General features: G+C 34.3%; 1 protein-coding gene across 1 annotated transcript; it reads left to right on the top strand.

The window, feature by feature from the left end:
• The first annotated feature begins 7,570 nt into the window (after positions 1-7,570).
• On the top strand, positions 7,571-12,531 carry Arp3 (Actin-related protein 3). Its single transcript, XM_073986955.1, has 7 exons — positions 7,571-7,858; positions 8,007-8,187; positions 8,433-8,639; positions 8,702-8,809; positions 9,421-9,957; positions 11,248-11,331; positions 11,407-12,531. The coding sequence occupies exons 1-7, from the start codon at positions 7,815-7,817 to the stop codon at positions 11,500-11,502; spliced, it is 1,257 nt and encodes a 418-aa protein (XP_073843056.1). The 5' UTR covers positions 7,571-7,814; the 3' UTR covers positions 11,503-12,531.
• The last annotated feature ends 4,447 nt before the right edge of the window (positions 12,532-16,978 follow it).

The following is a 16,978-nucleotide window of genomic DNA, read 5'->3' as shown; positions in this document are numbered from 1 at the left end:
TTTGGAGAGATCTTAAATGTAAACATAGCATAAATATATACAAAATATTAGGGTGTCTCAAAAATATTACCTCCAAAAATATTAGGGTTGCCACATTTACCGCTTAAATTAAAAAATATTACGTTGAATCATGAAATATGGGGTCCCCAATGTGAGAGTTAGGATAAAGACCAGCCCTAAGAAGCAATTCTTACCCGAACAGACCTATTGTGCGAGAGAGTTTTATTCAAACAAATGTATGGCATTAGAGAACATATGTGAAAACTAAAATAAGAGAGAGAGAGAGAGAGTAAACTAATAGACGGTTATACATTTACCCATTTACATGTATGTATCTCCAGATAGTTAGGATAAAGACCAGCTAAAAGATGAAATTTTTGTCGATTTGAACCACTGTGCGAGTCAGTTGGAGTCAAACAAATGATTTAGTGGAGTATATCTAGAGAACCACATTTAACCTGTATATGTGCTGCAGAGAGCGAGACCGAGATTTGAGGAGAGAACCACATTTAACCAGAGCCAGAGCGAGAAGTTGAGAGAGAACCACACTTAACCTGTATATATGCGGGAGAGACCCACATTTTATTTTTCGATAATATAACCAAGAATACATACATACATATGTAAGCTTTTAAATATAAGCGAGGCAAAATATGAAACAATGTTGCATATTTTACCTCCTGTATATGTGTGGGAAGGAGCCAGACCGAGAAGTTGAGAGGGAACCACATTTGATCGCTAATGTAAACAAAATACATTTCAATATATGTCTGTCCGTAAGCATGCCGAAACATGATCGTAATCAAAGTGGATTTTTCCGTCCGTCCGCCAGTCTCTCTGTGAGCATGTTCAATCATGTTCATAACTTAACATATGTATCCCCAATTAATTTCACAATATTGTGAAATTCATGTTTTAGCATACTACAGTTTTCGTATAAAAAGCAAATAATCTTAAATAAGATTCAATGTATACCCAATTATTTTCACAAGTTTGTGAAATTATTGATGATGGTCAGGTTCGTTCGTCTTTTGAATTTCATAACGCTATGAGTTGAGATGAATGTCAGAGTTTCTCATATTACAACAAAAACCCAAGAGTAAACATTAAGTGACCATGAAATGATTCGTACAAATTCTTTCCATTGTTTTACTCCATGTTAGCGTACTGGTGATCGATACATTGACCAAAGATTTGATTTTTTGTCAACGAGCATTTAGACAATTTGTTTACATATAACAAATGTGAACAAATCGTTAATATTCATTTCTTTAAGCATATTTCTTTGTTCATATGAGTTCTTGCCCTTTGTGGTTATTACACAGCTTGAGTATAATATGCATGTGACGTTAGTGTTGACCATAATATGGTGGGAGGTGGGGGTATGGTTGAGGAGCATCTTGATGCTGGAATACATTCAATACTTTGATTTTTCTAAATTCTTGTATATTAAAGGGATTTGATGAGAACGCCACCAGTACTTAATACATCACAGATTTTTAACGGAGCTTAAATGCACTGCACAGTGGGTCAAAACAACAAAAATAATATCCAAAATGTTAGGCTGAACCAAATTTAGAGTAAGTCAAAATGAAATCATATGTATGAGTGAGAGTATGGTATTATTGTCATCAAAAAACACACATACAAATATAAGCGTTTAAATATAGGCAAGACAAAATATGAAACAAAGTTGGATATTTTATCTCCAGTATGTGTGGGAAGCAAAATATGAAACAATGTTGCATATTTAGCCTCCTATATATGTGAGAGAGGGAGCGATAGACAGAGAATTGGAAAAGTCCCCCAGATTTTTACGTTAATATAATCAAGAATACATACATACATATGTAAGCGTTTAAATATAAGCGAGGCAAAATATGAAACATTGTTGCATATTTTACCTCCTGTATGTGTGAAGCAAAATATGAAACAATGTTTCATATTTTGCCTCGCTTATATTTAAACGCTTACATATGTATGTATGTATTCTTGATTATATTAACGTAAAAATCTGGGGGACTTTTCCAATTCTCTGTCTATCGCTCCCTCTCTCACATATATAGGAGGCTAAATATGCAACATTGTTTCATATTTTGCTTCCCACACATACTGGAGATAAAATATCCAACTTTGTTTCATATTTTGTCTTGCCTATATTTAAACGCTTATATTTGTATGTGTGTTTTTTGATGACAATAATACCATACTCTCACTCATACATATGATTTCATTTTGACTTACTCTAAATTTGGTTCAGCCTAACATTTTGGATATTATTTTTGTTGTTTTGACCCACTGTGCAGTGCATTTAAGCTCCGTTAAAAATCTGTGATGTATTAAGTACTGGTGGCGTTCTCATCAAATCCCTTTAATATACAAGAATTTAGAAAAATCAAAGTATTGAATGTATTCCAGCATCAAGATGCTCCTCAACCATACCCCCACCTCCCACCATATTATGGTCAACACTAACGTCACATGCATATTATACTCAAGCTGTGTAATAACCACAAAGGGCAAGAACTCATATGAACAAAGAAATATGCTTAAAGAAATGAATATTAACGATTTGTTCACATTTGTTATATGTAAACAAATTGTCTAAATGCTCGTTGACAAAAAATCAAATCTTTGGTCAATGTATCGATCACCAGTACGCTAACATGGAGTAAAACAATGGAAAGAATTTGTACGAATCATTTCATGGTCACTTAATGTTTACTCTTGGGTTTTTGTTGTAATATGAGAAACTCTGACATTCATCTCAACTCATAGCGTTATGAAATTCAAAAGACGAACGAACCTGACCATCATCAATAATTTCACAAACTTGTGAAAATAATTGGGTATACATTGAATCTTATTTAAGATTATTTGCTTTTTATACGAAAACTGTAGTATGCTAAAACATGAATTTCACAATATTGTGAAATTAATTGGGGATACATATGTTAAGTTATGAACATGATTGAACATGCTCACAGAGAGACTGGCGGACGGACGGAAAAATCCACTTTGATTACGATCATGTTTCGGCATGCTTACGGACAGACATATATTGAAATGTATTTTGTTTACATTAGCGATCAAATGTGGTTCCCTCTCAACTTCTCGGTCTGGCTCCTTCCCACACATATACAGGAGGTAAAATATGCAACATTGTTTCATATTTTGCCTCGCTTATATTTAAAAGCTTACATATGTATGTATGTATTCTTGGTTATATTATCGAAAAATAAAATGTGGGTCTCTCCCGCATATATACAGGTTAAGTGTGGTTCTCTCTCAACTTCTCGCTCTGGCTCTGGTTAAATGTGGTTCTCTCCTCAAATCTCGGTCTCGCTCTCTGCAGCACATATACAGGTTAAATGTGGTTCTCTAGATATACTCCACTAAATCATTTGTTTGACTCCAACTGACTCGCACAGTGGTTCAAATCGACAAAAATTTCATCTTTTAGCTGGTCTTTATCCTAACTATCTGGAGATACATACATGTAAATGGGTAAATGTATAACCGTCTATTAGTTTACTCTCTCTCTCTCTCTCTTATTTTAGTTTTCACATATGTTCTCTAATGCCATACATTTGTTTGAATAAAACTCTCTCGCACAATAGGTCTGTTCGGGTAAGAATTGCTTCTTAGGGCTGGTCTTTATCCTAACTCTCACATTGGGGACCCCATATTTCATGATTCAACGTAATATTTTTTAATTTAAGCGGTAAATGTGGCAACCCTAATATTTTTGGAGGTAATATTTTTGAGACACCCTAATATTTTGTATATATTTATGCTATGTTTACATTTAAGATCTCTCCAAATACTCTCTCGATCTAGTGATCTCTCTCTCTCTTGTTCTCTCTCTCACACACACACACACTCTCTCTCTCACACACACACACACACACTCTCTCTCACACACACACACACACACACTCTCTCTCTCACACACACACACACAGCCTGCACAGTGGGCCGAATAGGCAAAAAAGGCGCTTTTGTGGTCCAGAACCGGCATTACCCCTCTACTGAGAGAGCCCGAGAATTTGAGAGAGATCCACATTTTTTCAATAATATAATCAAGAATACATACATACATATGTAAGCGTTTAAATATAAGCGAGGCAAAATATGAAACAATGTTGCATATTTTACCTCCTGTATGTGTGAAGCAAAATATGAAACAATGTTGCATATTTTGCCTCGCTTATATTTAAACGCTTACATATGTATGTATGTATTCTTGATTATATTATTGAAAAAATGTGGATCTCTCTCAAATTCTCGGGCTCTCTCCCCCTCATCCGTTCATATAGGTGGCTTAGCCTATCATATTTCTTGTAATTTTTTGTTGTTTTGACCCACTGTGCAGTTAAATTTAACCCTCGCTCTCCAAATACTCTCTCACACACACACACACTCTCTCTCTCTCTCCCTCTCTCTCTCTCTCTCTCTCACACACACACACACAGACAGGAGGTAAAAAGGTATCAAATTACTGGTCTGGAAGCCCCATTACCCCTCTACTAATGTTGACATTTTACGTGTACAACATTAAGTTTATTTGTTTTCTTTTTTGAGATACATCTACCTTGTTCTATACAGTTCGAAATTTCAATACCTCACAGCCATGGTACAATTACTTAGGTAGAAACATCGGCGAATTGCTACAACAAAGCAACTTTTTTTGTAATGTAAACTGTCAACATTTTCGCCAAATGGTTTCTTGTTGTCTCTTTTTATCGCTTGTGTTTGTACAGTGAAGTGAACACATGCTATCTCTTACTTACCGAATCATATGGTTTTTTGTTTTGATTTTTCATAGCGAATTCCTAGTTTTTTTGACGTTTTAGATTCGATCAGCTGGGCTGAGGCATCTACCTAAGTAATTGTACCATGCTCACAGCGAATTCAAATGACAAATGTGAATTTTGACAGCTCTGACAGCTCAAATCGAAATCATCTGATTTTGCCGGAGGACGTATAATTGGGCCATGGTCTGTTCCATGGTACAATTAGAAAGGTAGATGCCTCAGCCCAGCTGATCGAATCTACGTCGTTCGTTCTCTATTCCTTGTTCGACCCAAAACTACGAATAAATTACTTATTTCCCCACACAAAATTCTGTGAACGAACGACGATTTTTCTACGTTGTTCGAGTAGAAATATTCTCTGAACGACGAATAAGTATATCCCATCCCTAACAAATGAGAGAATTTATCGAAAAAAATTATTATGACATGTCTTAATTCAAAATTGAAAAATTTGTTGAAAACACAAACATTTGTAGAAGAAAGGAAAAATGTGAATGAAAATTAATGAACTAAACATTTTATATAGATGAAGAAGGAAGATGGTTGTGTTTCCTTCTTAATTTCACACGCATTTCTTGTCCATTAGTTCAAAATCGCGTAAAAAATTAGAAACAAAAAGGATACAAATAACTGAAAGTCTCTATACATAAACGTTGTTTTGACATGTCCCTCTCTCTTTAGTTTTGAAAATAGAAACATATAAAAATATATTGAAAATACATAATTATTCTGAATTTATGGAAAAAATGAATTAAATGTGCGTAGTTATATATAGAAGATACATTTGAAGGAAAGTCTATTGCTTTTCCTATTCATTTAATGTAGTATATTTTATGTGTTTTCGGTTCAAATTTTCGTGAAAACAAGGAAACATAAATTAAGGAAATTTTGTTTATGTTTCTGTTAATTACGAATGGTGTCGTGGAAACGGGTTAATTCGTGTACGTCGTTCGACGGACGAACAACGTAATTGAAACGCTCATGTGAACATGACATAACCCAATGGGTTTGGGTTTCAAAAAGAGCTGGCAAACTATCGATATTCCCAACATTAGATATATTCAATATTTACTTCTCCGAAAAATGTAGACGTGTGACTACGGGCTTACTTTCACACACACACACAAAACCGAAAAGCAGCGAAATTTCTATTTATTTCAATGAATTTTAGGTTAGGGGCTTTATTCCGATAATATCGATAGGCAAAACTATCTATCGATATTGATTTTTTAAAAAATAATCGATATTATCATTTGTGTCATCGATTTTTTGCTAGCTCTTGTTTCAAATGTCAATTCCATAGCGCAAACGTCAAATAAATCCTCATGAAGTGGTTTAACCCGGTACGTATGAGGCAGCGTATGTACCTAGGCCTTTACAGTAATGCTAAGTTTACATTTACGAAATCCACCCGATTTCAACAGTCAATTCCATAGCTCAAACGTCAAATGAAATCTCATCTGGATTTCATTTGACGTTTAACCTATGGATTTGACAGTTGAAATCGAGTGGATTTCGTAAATGTAAACCAAGCATAAGTTTACATTTACGAAATCAACTCGATTTCAACTGTCAATTTCATTGCTTAATGTCTGGTTTACATTCGGCATCGTTTCGTGATTTCGAAGGCGTTTCGTGATTTCGCGCGGAATCATGCAAAATTTATCATGATTTCCCATACAAAAATGAAATCATCTCATTTCGTGATTTCAGCGAAATCAACATCGAAATCACAGTACACATGATATACAACCCTGTGTTTGCCTAAAAAAGTACCTAAAGTTGCAACACTTTTCACGTATCACAATAAACAAGGTAGATGGTCAATTGCTGCAACAAAAAATTTTAGTATCAAAATTTGTAAACAATGTGAATAAAATATTAAATTACTTTTCTTAAATGCTATTTTTCATTGTGTTCCCGTACTTTTTTAATGGTAATGTTAGAAAAAAGCGAATTGTCAAAAATTTATTAAAAATTCCGGGAACGGAAAAATGACGGAAATTGCAAAAACTCCAGCATAAATGTCAAAATCAACGTATCAGCAATCATACCATGATCATGCTTGCTGCTAGTTTCTACTAGGCCAAAATTGTATGGCAGAAATCAGGAGAAGAACACAACTGTTATCGATCAAAATTTATTATGATGCTTCAACGATAAAATCATTTTTTATTTTTCCATTTGTTGGAACCATACACAATTAATACGATATATAGATAATTTTACGATAATTTTCGAAATAAAGTTGTAAAGTTATATATTGTCGTATATTTTTGATGACTAATACAATTTACAATAACTTGTTTTGAAAATTAATGTTCGATCAGCTGCGCATATGCATCTACCTTGATCATTGTGATATGTTTGAAATCAACAAAAAATAAGTGTAAACACCGGGGTGTATTTCAGGATTTCGTGAAATCCAGTGGATTTTGGAGCGCAAGTGTAAACTTGGCATAAACGTCAAATGAAATCCAGTGGATTTCATATGAGTTTTCATTTGACGTATACGCTAAAGCCATGTTTATATTATAGTCTTTTGCGGGGTTAACCTTCTTTATGAGGATTTATTTGAAATATAAGCAATGGAATTGACATTTGAAAACCAGTGGGTTTGTTAAATCTGGTTATATATAAGCGCACTATAAGGAATCGACAGTTGAAATCGAGGGGATTTCGTAAATGTAAACCTAGCATTACACTCTGACCACGCACGTCGTCATTTATACGCCGCGACATCATTTCATCGTATAGACAGAATACAACTCTGCTCCAGTTATTGACATTTAATTCGCCGTTTTAAGTTTTGCTTTGACGAGAAAATTGCAGCGAATTGGAGTCAGAAATTCTTCGTTTTTTTCGTGACACATCTATCGTGTGAGGTGTGGTTGTAATTTTTTGTTAAATTCATATCAAATATTTAACAAAATACCAAAATATTTTAACAATTTATACAGTACACTTAGTGAATTAGGAATATATACTCAGATAACCATGGCGAACAGATTACCGGCTTGTGTGATTGATGTGGGCACCGGGTAAGTTGTCGGTCATTGAAGTAGGAGGACAAGAAAAAAAAAAACACGAAAAAAGTTGTGTACTTCACTTGACAAAACTGGGACACAGTGCAACGACTCTTGAGAGTGCATCAAATGTAATAAGAAATTGTTTTTGTTCCCCTTATAGTTATACGAAATTGGGGTTCGCTGGCAATAAGGAACCACAATTCATTATACCCTCAGCCATTGCCATCAAAGAATCAGCCCGTGTTGGTGACACCAATAGTCGTCGCGTAACCAAAGGTGTGGAAGATTTGGATTTTTATATAGGTGATGAGGCATTCGATGCAACTGGCTATTCTGTCAAGGTACGTAAAATATGGTTGACAATTTGATTAGCAATTATTAATTATGGATGGATAGCAGGGAGAAAGAGGTAACACATACGGCTAACTATGTTTTGTGTGCGTGTGTATGTGCTTACCACCATCAATAATGACTAATCAAATGTTATCTTTATTTGTTGGTTTTTTATTCTTTTTTGTTGTGAATAATCTTTAAGGAGAACTGTGGAATACTTATCGTTTTTCCTCTGTTTTTTTGTTACTTTTAGTATCCCGTCCGCCATGGTTTGGTCGAAGATTGGGACTTGATGGAACGTTTTCTGGAACAGTGTGTCTTTAAATATTTGAGAGCTGAACCTGAAGATCATCATTTCTTATTAACAGAACCTCCATTGAATACTCCCGAAAATCGCGAGTATACTGCTGAAATTATGTTTGAAACTTTTAATGTTCCTGGTCTATATATTGCTGTACAGGTATGTGATTAGTATTTCAAAAGAAAAATTATGGTGTTGCTAATTGATTTCTTTGTTTACAGGCCGTATTGGCTTTGGCCGCCAGTTGGGCTTCCAGACCAGTTGAGGAACGTACCCTCACTGGCATTGTAGTTGATAGTGGAGATGGTGTTACTCATGTCATTCCAGTGGTATGTAATTTTGCCAATTGGAATAATATCATAGAAAAAGACAAGAAAGTTCTACCAATTTTGTGGATAAAAACAGTCATTATTGATGGTTGCCCAAGAAACTAATTACATTACAACATTATTCAAAGTCAAACGAAGTGAATTTGTACGACGCAATGATAAAAATGGAAATTTTGAGAATCGAGAAAAAGCTCCAGTCTACTGACCGGCCTCTGATCACTTTGAATTATTAGCAATCTTCCTCATTGCGCTACATTTGTAGCATTGTGTCAATTCCATAGCGCTAACCTCAAATAAATCCTCATAAAGAAGTTTAACCCGGAAAAACTCTGATGTAAACGCCGTTTAACTGATATGGTAAATCCAAAATTTGAGATACCGATCCCGAAGTATCTGAATAAAATACAACGGATCAAACCTCAGATAAAAAACTACCATTGGGGTCCATTGGACAGTGTCTGAGCCCGGGTCTTAAACTGGACTTTTTCTCAAATATTTGTATGTTATTCAAACTTTAATCACCTGGAAAAAATTGGGAGTACTTTCAACCGATTAGTGCTATGCAACAATAACCTCCTATTTTAATGCAACTTTTTTCTTTTTTATTTCAGGCTGAAGGTTATGTCATTGGCTCATGTATTAAACATATACCAATTGCTGGCCGTAATATCACCTCATTCATTCAAAGTCTATTACGTGAACGTGAAGTTGGTATACCACCCGAACAAAGTTTAGAAACTGCCAAAGCTATCAAAGAGAAACATTGTTATATATGTCCTGATATAGCCAAAGAATTTGCTAAATACGATGCTGAACCTGGCAAATGGATACGCAACTATACCGGCATTAATGGTGTAACAAAACAACCATTTACTGTTGATGTGGGCTATGAAAGATTTTTAGGTCCAGAAATTTTCTTCCATCCGGAATTTTCAAATCCAGATTTTACCATACCTATATCGGAAATTGTCGACAATGTTATACAAAATTGTCCAATTGATGTTAGAAGGCCATTATACAATAATATTGTGCTCAGTGGTGGTTCAACAATGTTTAAAGATTTTGGACGACGTTTACAACGAGACATTAAACGTTCCGTGGATACACGTCTACGTATAAGTGAAAATCTATCCGAAGGAAGAATAAAGGTAAGTTTGAAAGTGTGTAAATGCTTCTATGATTTTTCATTTAGGAATATGAGAAAAAATGGAAGCGAATATTTCACAATAGAAAACTATATCATGGGTCGTTAGGAGAAAAGTCCTGTGACTTAAACTAACGCACATTAGACGACGATGTCATCCGAAACTCGGAATTATTTAAAGGAATCTCAAAGATAATTCTTAACCAATTGGATGGCCCGGAGTTGAGTATCTAAAAATTGACATCATTCTATCGTTAGCCACCAATATTGTATAAAAACCCTGGGTAGGGTGTCCACTACTGAAGCTAGACAAGAAGGCTAACAAAAGTAAATCGTACAAGCCAATTTCCCCTCTGTCACCAGTAGCGAAGATTTTTGAGTCAGAATGCCTCCCATAATCTAAAGCAGTTTCAAGCGAAGATTGTTGCTTCAATTCCTCCCCATAATCAAAACCGGTTTCCCGCTTGTCCGGCATCAGCATGGATTCCGAAAAATGCAGAGTACTACAATGTTTACGCAATTCATTCATCGAGGACTGTACTGGTCGTGGAACCGAACTGTCGCGGTTAGTCAAAAGTCGATGTATGAAAGAGGATGTTTCTCAACATTACTGAGGGGTATTTTACTACCGTTGAAAATTTGATGTTGCCTAGCCGGGAAATCGAACCCACGACCTTCTGCATGCAAGGCGGGTGTTCATGCCATTGCACCACGGTGGCACCCCGAAGATTATTAAAACTTGCAAAAACACTGCGAATACGGTTTATCAGCATAACAAGTTGTAGCCGATACTTTGTCATGCATGTGTGCTATCAATAGGACCATCCCCTCAGCATAATTGTGGACAGGCTTTTTCCTAGATCAAAGAAGGCCTGCCTATCAGGAAGGCTTGAATAACATTCTAATCGATGCAGAAAAACGCTTCCAAGCTTCGTTGTGGAAAGCTTTCCCCCACCCGAATACGTCAGGAAGAGTATCAGACAGGCTTGAATAGCATTCACATCAACGCTAGCTTTAATTCAGCCTCATGTTCCTACGTCTTATGGATACGTAGAATAAATAAATTGGGGTCACTACAATAATACAGACAATGAATTCCCATACATCAGATAAAATAAGATATAATTTTCTTGTAGAAGCTCCCAAGTGGAACAATGAAAGAAAAAAATTCCCATACAAATCAAATATGGGAATTTTTAAAAGATTTTTCTTTACACCTTCCGGAACACTTTAATAGTCATCTTTAAAGGTATTATATTTAAAGATATTCAAATTTCTCTTTTTTTCTTTACAGCCTAAACCAATTGATGTTCAAGTTATTACTCATCACATGCAACGTTATGCCGTTTGGTTTGGTGGCAGTATGTTGGCATCAACGGTAAGCCGATATTGAAGACATTTCATACAATTTCCTTTAAACCATATTATTTATAATCTTGTGTTTTATTTTCAGCCTGAATTCTACCAAGTTTGTCACACAAAAGCTGCCTACGAGGAATATGGACCTGGCATTTGTCGTCACAATCCAGTGTTTGGTACTATGACATAATCATGCATTTATTTTCCACTACGAAGAGTCTTTATAAACTTTGTTCTAAATTGTGAATTCACTTCATTCTACAATTGGTCGGTTCTATTGTGTCTTTCTTCGTGTTAAGACAAAAATCGTTTCTAATTTTAATATTTTCTAAATTGCAATTTTTTGTTCTTCTTTTAAATTATTTTCTATGTCTATTATTTTCTTTTACGTCACTTCTGTGATGGATCTTGGGTATTTTCTTTAAGCATAAAAATTACAAAACAAGTGAGGAACAACCAGTCAGTCTAACCGTCTAGACTTTGTTTTTGCATTTTCTTTCTCGCCTGAGTATTAAATATTTTACATCTATATATATTTTTAATTTTTATAAATAACGTATATAAATATTAAAAAAAACAGTACATCTAACTATAAATTTGGCCAAATGAAAAAAATAAAATTTTACTAGAAATATATATTTCACAATTCTTCCCTTCAATATTTACTCACTCACACTTCCCATGACATCCCTTATATCAGTTTTTAATTCACTATATAATTTTCCAATAATGAAAAATAAAAGCTTTTCCTTAAATCCTAAGATAACAAATTCAAATATAAGCAAATGAAAAAGGGCGGATGTAATCCAGCTCTGGGACAAAACAAGTTTGAAACAAAATAATAAACTCTTTTTCAAACTAATGTATAATGTACTCAACTACAATCAATCGCCGCTAAACACAATTCATCAACAACAAATCAACAAAAAGCAAACCACTAACCAACTTATTTAGACAACATCATCGCCTTTATTTTAATTTTGTCTATATGAAAAAATAAAATACAATAGTATATAAACACAAACATTTTAAATACTTTTTGTGTGTGAAAGTAATAAAGAAAAAGTGAACAAGAATTTGAAATAACAAAAATAAGAAGATTATCCGTTTGTTACTTATATTGCAACAATAAAAAAATAATAGTAATAAAAAACAACACAACTGAAGCCAATATAAATTGATAAAATTAAAAAATTGAACGATGTGTTTTTCAAGAAAACTTTCGTGAATATTTGTTTCATCCTAATAAGAAAAACTATTCATTTTTTGAACTCAATAAAATTTACGAAAAGATGAAGCAGCTAAAATTAGGTAAGTAAATTCATATATATATTTTTATTTAGTTTATTCATAAATACATCTTCATTATCTCTGTTTAAATAGAGCAGAGAAAGGTTAGTTTAGAGGATGTGTTGGAGTAGAGTACCCGTAAGATAAGCACCGTCTTAAAAAAGAAAATAATACAAAAAAATAGCATAAAGTATTTATATATCGCCACCTGTAGTGGAATTCTGTAACTCATTTTTCGAGTTACCGACAAATATCGGTAAAATTAAAATGCTTATAATTTCGGTAATTAATGAAATTTTTCGGTCAGTTAACAACCAAAATAAAGCTGTTGTTAAATACTACCGATAACAATAGTGCAGACAACTTCTATTGATACTTTTCATTCATAATTTTGCGTTTTAATGTTACCGATTTTTGTCGGTAACTCAAAAAATGAGTTACAGAATTTCTCTACTGATGTGCCCAAAGACTTATCTCAAAAAGCCATATGTATACAGAAAAGGCAAAACACGTTATACAATGAAAACATGTTTGTAAAATATCAAACCAAGGAGGGCGATCATTTTGGATATTATCAGTCATGTAGAAATGAGACTATGTAATGAAACTAAAACCCCGGAAACACTTGGTTTTGAGGTTCTTCATTACAAAAACATATGGAATGTTACATAATTTTCCAAAATGTTTTTCTTGAGTAGGTTCGTTATTTTTAAACGTAGAATCTAGAAATTTTGCAAGAGCATGTATTTTATCTATGCTTTTGTTTAAAGTTTGTACTCCACAGAAATATATAGGAGAAAAAAATAATTGCTTTTATTTAATAAAAATACACAAAAATACAATTTGCTTTTCCGAAAATTTTGTGCGTGTGATTACAGACTTATCGGTCGATTCTGTATTGCGACGCGAGTCATGTCGCTTCGTCAATCGTCTCTGCGACAAAATTTAAAAATTGTAGTATGTAAAGCGATAGAAAATAATCGTCGATAACAAGTAATCGGTGATGAAGCGGAGAGTTTTTTTGTTTTGATTTGAATAGATCAGAAAATATATCAGCAAGTTGTACGCAAAAGTTAATCTGAAAACACATACAACGTTTGAGTAAAGTTTTGCGTTGGGCGTTGACAAGAAACAACAACAGGGCGACGCCGACACCAAGTCCGGCGTTGATGTGTTTGCCGGCATATATTTCAAATGAATTTGAATTTTTCGGCATCATGCCCAACAGTGTAAAAACGGCCAAAACGTCACAAAATTTTACACAAACGTTGTATGTGTTTTCAGTTCTATAGTTTTTTAAAATGATAAGTGGAACTATTTTTTGATGATAATGAAGAAAATATAGTTACGGTAGCATCCATCAGGCGACACTTAAGAGATAAATCGAATCCTTTAGAATTGCCATTAGTATTGTGAATATGTTTGGTTATGTTTAGGTTTAAAGTCTATTCTGTGCTTCCAAAAGACGCTGTTCTTTATATAGTAGAGTCATTAAAAAATGACTTTAACCCAGATATGCCCAAGGCTTAATAGTGACCATGATCATTTTTTACACATTTTTTCTATATTTTTCTCACAAAAATTAAAATTTTTGGTACTGGGCCCCTTCAAAATGGTGTCCAGATGTATTTCTAGCTATATCCTTGAAGTCAGAAATAAAAACGTTACTTTGATAAAGCCGACATGTCATGAAAACAAGGATATATAAGACATTGGGAATATCTGGGTTAAAAAACCCACAGATAAACAGCATTACAGCCACTCCTTAAAGTGTGTGCTGCTCCCATGGCAATGACTTTAACTCGGGATGGCTCAGCTCACATTGTCAAAGATATTAAGTGAAGTTCTGGAGTTAATAGAGGAAAAACTCTGTAAACTTTGCATATTTTCCAAATTAACAGAAGATGAAAAGCGTCAAAATAAAAACTATTTTTAATCAAAAACAAATTTCCCGGGCGTTGTCGGATGCATTGACGGAACACACTTACATATAATAGACCAAAGGAAGATGTTCGCTTTTATTCGATTGTAAAAATGCACTGCGACAGTTAATTTGTTGTCGCCGGAAACTGAACTTTATGGCGACAGAATTTGACGTCGTCGGGCTACTTTTGCCATACGTAATGGAAAAAATTTTAAAAAAATAATCGATAGTACCATCGAGTTTTTGCCAGCTCTACTGAGAACCCCATAAACAAATTACTGCCAATGTTCGCCGAAAATGTAGATAAAAATTTTAGAATGCGTGAAATTGGGTGGTACCGTTACAGGGGAGCTATAATTTAAAATAGAACCTTATTTGTTTTGGTTTCATATTCATGTGTTGTCATCCAAATCTGAAAAGTGTGCAGAGATTTAGTTCAATTGGTCAACTGCAACTGTGTTAAATATTGGTCTGTTCCAGAACTGCAAGAATCTACTAATTTTTACTATTTTTTCCGATAACATAAAGGAAAAAATGCTATCGTAGTAAAAAATTGTAGCTTCTTGCAGGTTCTGGAACAGAGCATTAGAGTTACTAGAATTAAACCATGGTGGAATAATAAGGTGTAACGCCAAAAACAGTGATCTTCATACAAGTTGTCAAAATGCGTTATTGTGAATAAAATCACATACAAAATGTAAACAAGCAATTCACAGTAATGCATTATTGTGAGCAAATTTAACGTTTGACATGATTTAATGCAATACCTTCTTATTCCACCATGATTTAAACTAGGTTAGGTTTAGGATGCGTAACTGCCGTGTCGGCAGCCACTCCACTCGGAGACCTTGAGGTCCATTGTGATCATCCTGACTAGAGATGATGATGGTGTTACTGTGATTCGATGAGGTGTATGGTTGGTTATTGATTTGTAGATGAAGAATGTGGCTATGTGTATTGTTGAAGAGGTGTACCGGTTGTGGATTTGATGGATGGATGATGGATGGTGTTGAAAAGAAGATTCGTTGTAGACTATGGGTGAGATGATTTTAGATGCAGCTATATGGTGATGTGTAATAGAAGTGTGATTTGTTCTTTGTTATGGGTAAGGATATACAGTGAGTGTCAAAAATATTCGGTTTTCAATTTCTCCAATAATAACACCTCAGTATTTTAGAAGCCCATACCCAATATTCAAAAAACCAAATACTTAAAAAAATGTTGGTCCTGTGGCAATTAAAAAATGTATTTAACATGGATCCATGGCAACCCTCTAAGCGAGAATAACAAAGAAGAAGTTGTTAAGCCTGTTTTCAATGCGTCAAAAATATTCGGCTTTTGTAACTTTGTTAAGCTGAAAACAGATACAACGTTTGATTAAAGTTTTGCGTTGGGCGTCGAGAAAAAAACAACAACAGGGCGACGACGATACCAAAGTCCAGCGTTTATCTGTTTGCCGGCATATATTTCAAATGAATTTGAATTTTTCGGCATCATGCCCAACAGTGTAAAAACGGCTAAAACGACACAAAACTTTACCCAAACGTTGTATCTGTTTACAGCTTTACATATTTTGGCAAAAAACCGGTCAATATCGAACTTTTTCTGCAATACTAGTATAAATTTCAATAATTGCGAAGAGAATTTTTGTTCCTGTATGTAAATGTTCAAAATTTAGTGCTAAGGAAAAACGCTATCTTAGAAAAGAGAAAACTGTTTATATTTTATTATAAAAAGGGCAGAAATAAAGGGAATTTTTGCTTATTTTTTAATATTTAGTCGAATATAGTTTAAATAATTTGCAAAAGTCACGAAAACACAGAAATAATCGATTTCGTGAAACACATAAGCCAGCCAAACCAAGGTCTGGGAGGGAAGGTAGAGGAATCTCCTGAAAAATTACGGCTAAACCGCCCTTAATTTTCTTGAAATTAGTCACCGAACCCTAAATGACTTTCAGAAGATAGAAAATATTTACTTTCCAAAAAAATCGTAAGGATAAAGCCTTAAAAAGCCTAAAAATAAAAAAAAATAAAAAAAAAAAATAATAAATACATAGAACACAACGGAATATGAAACCGATAACGAAAACAATTCGAGATCGAAAAATGTACATGCATCACACCTACAGTCGTTTTCGACTCGTTTTGAAATCGAAATCGATTTTCATCACATACCTGAATGTTCTGAATGGTGATGTAGCCTGCAGATAATGATGCAAGGCTATTGATGATGACATAGTGTGCTATGTGGGAGGAGATGGTGGATTAAGTTGGAAAGATGGGAAGGAGGAAAGGGGAAAGTGATAAGACAAAATAGAAAAAATAAGAAGAATGAGAAATTGTATAGGCTGTTCTAAGACTATTCTGACCCGCCCCAGAGCCACTTTAGACTCTTGCAGTAAACTACCAGGATAGTAGGGTCAATAGAGGAGAAGTAAGATAGAGAGTCA

The sequence above is a fragment of the Musca autumnalis genome, unplaced genomic scaffold, assembly GCF_047663935.1.
Source record: "Musca autumnalis isolate F117 unplaced genomic scaffold, ASM4766393v1 scaffold_4, whole genome shotgun sequence".
In the NCBI taxonomy this organism is placed as follows: domain Eukaryota; kingdom Metazoa; phylum Arthropoda; class Insecta; order Diptera; family Muscidae; genus Musca; species Musca autumnalis.
The sequence above is the reverse complement of the archived record's forward strand: the minus strand, read 5'-3'. Positions and strand labels throughout refer to the sequence as shown.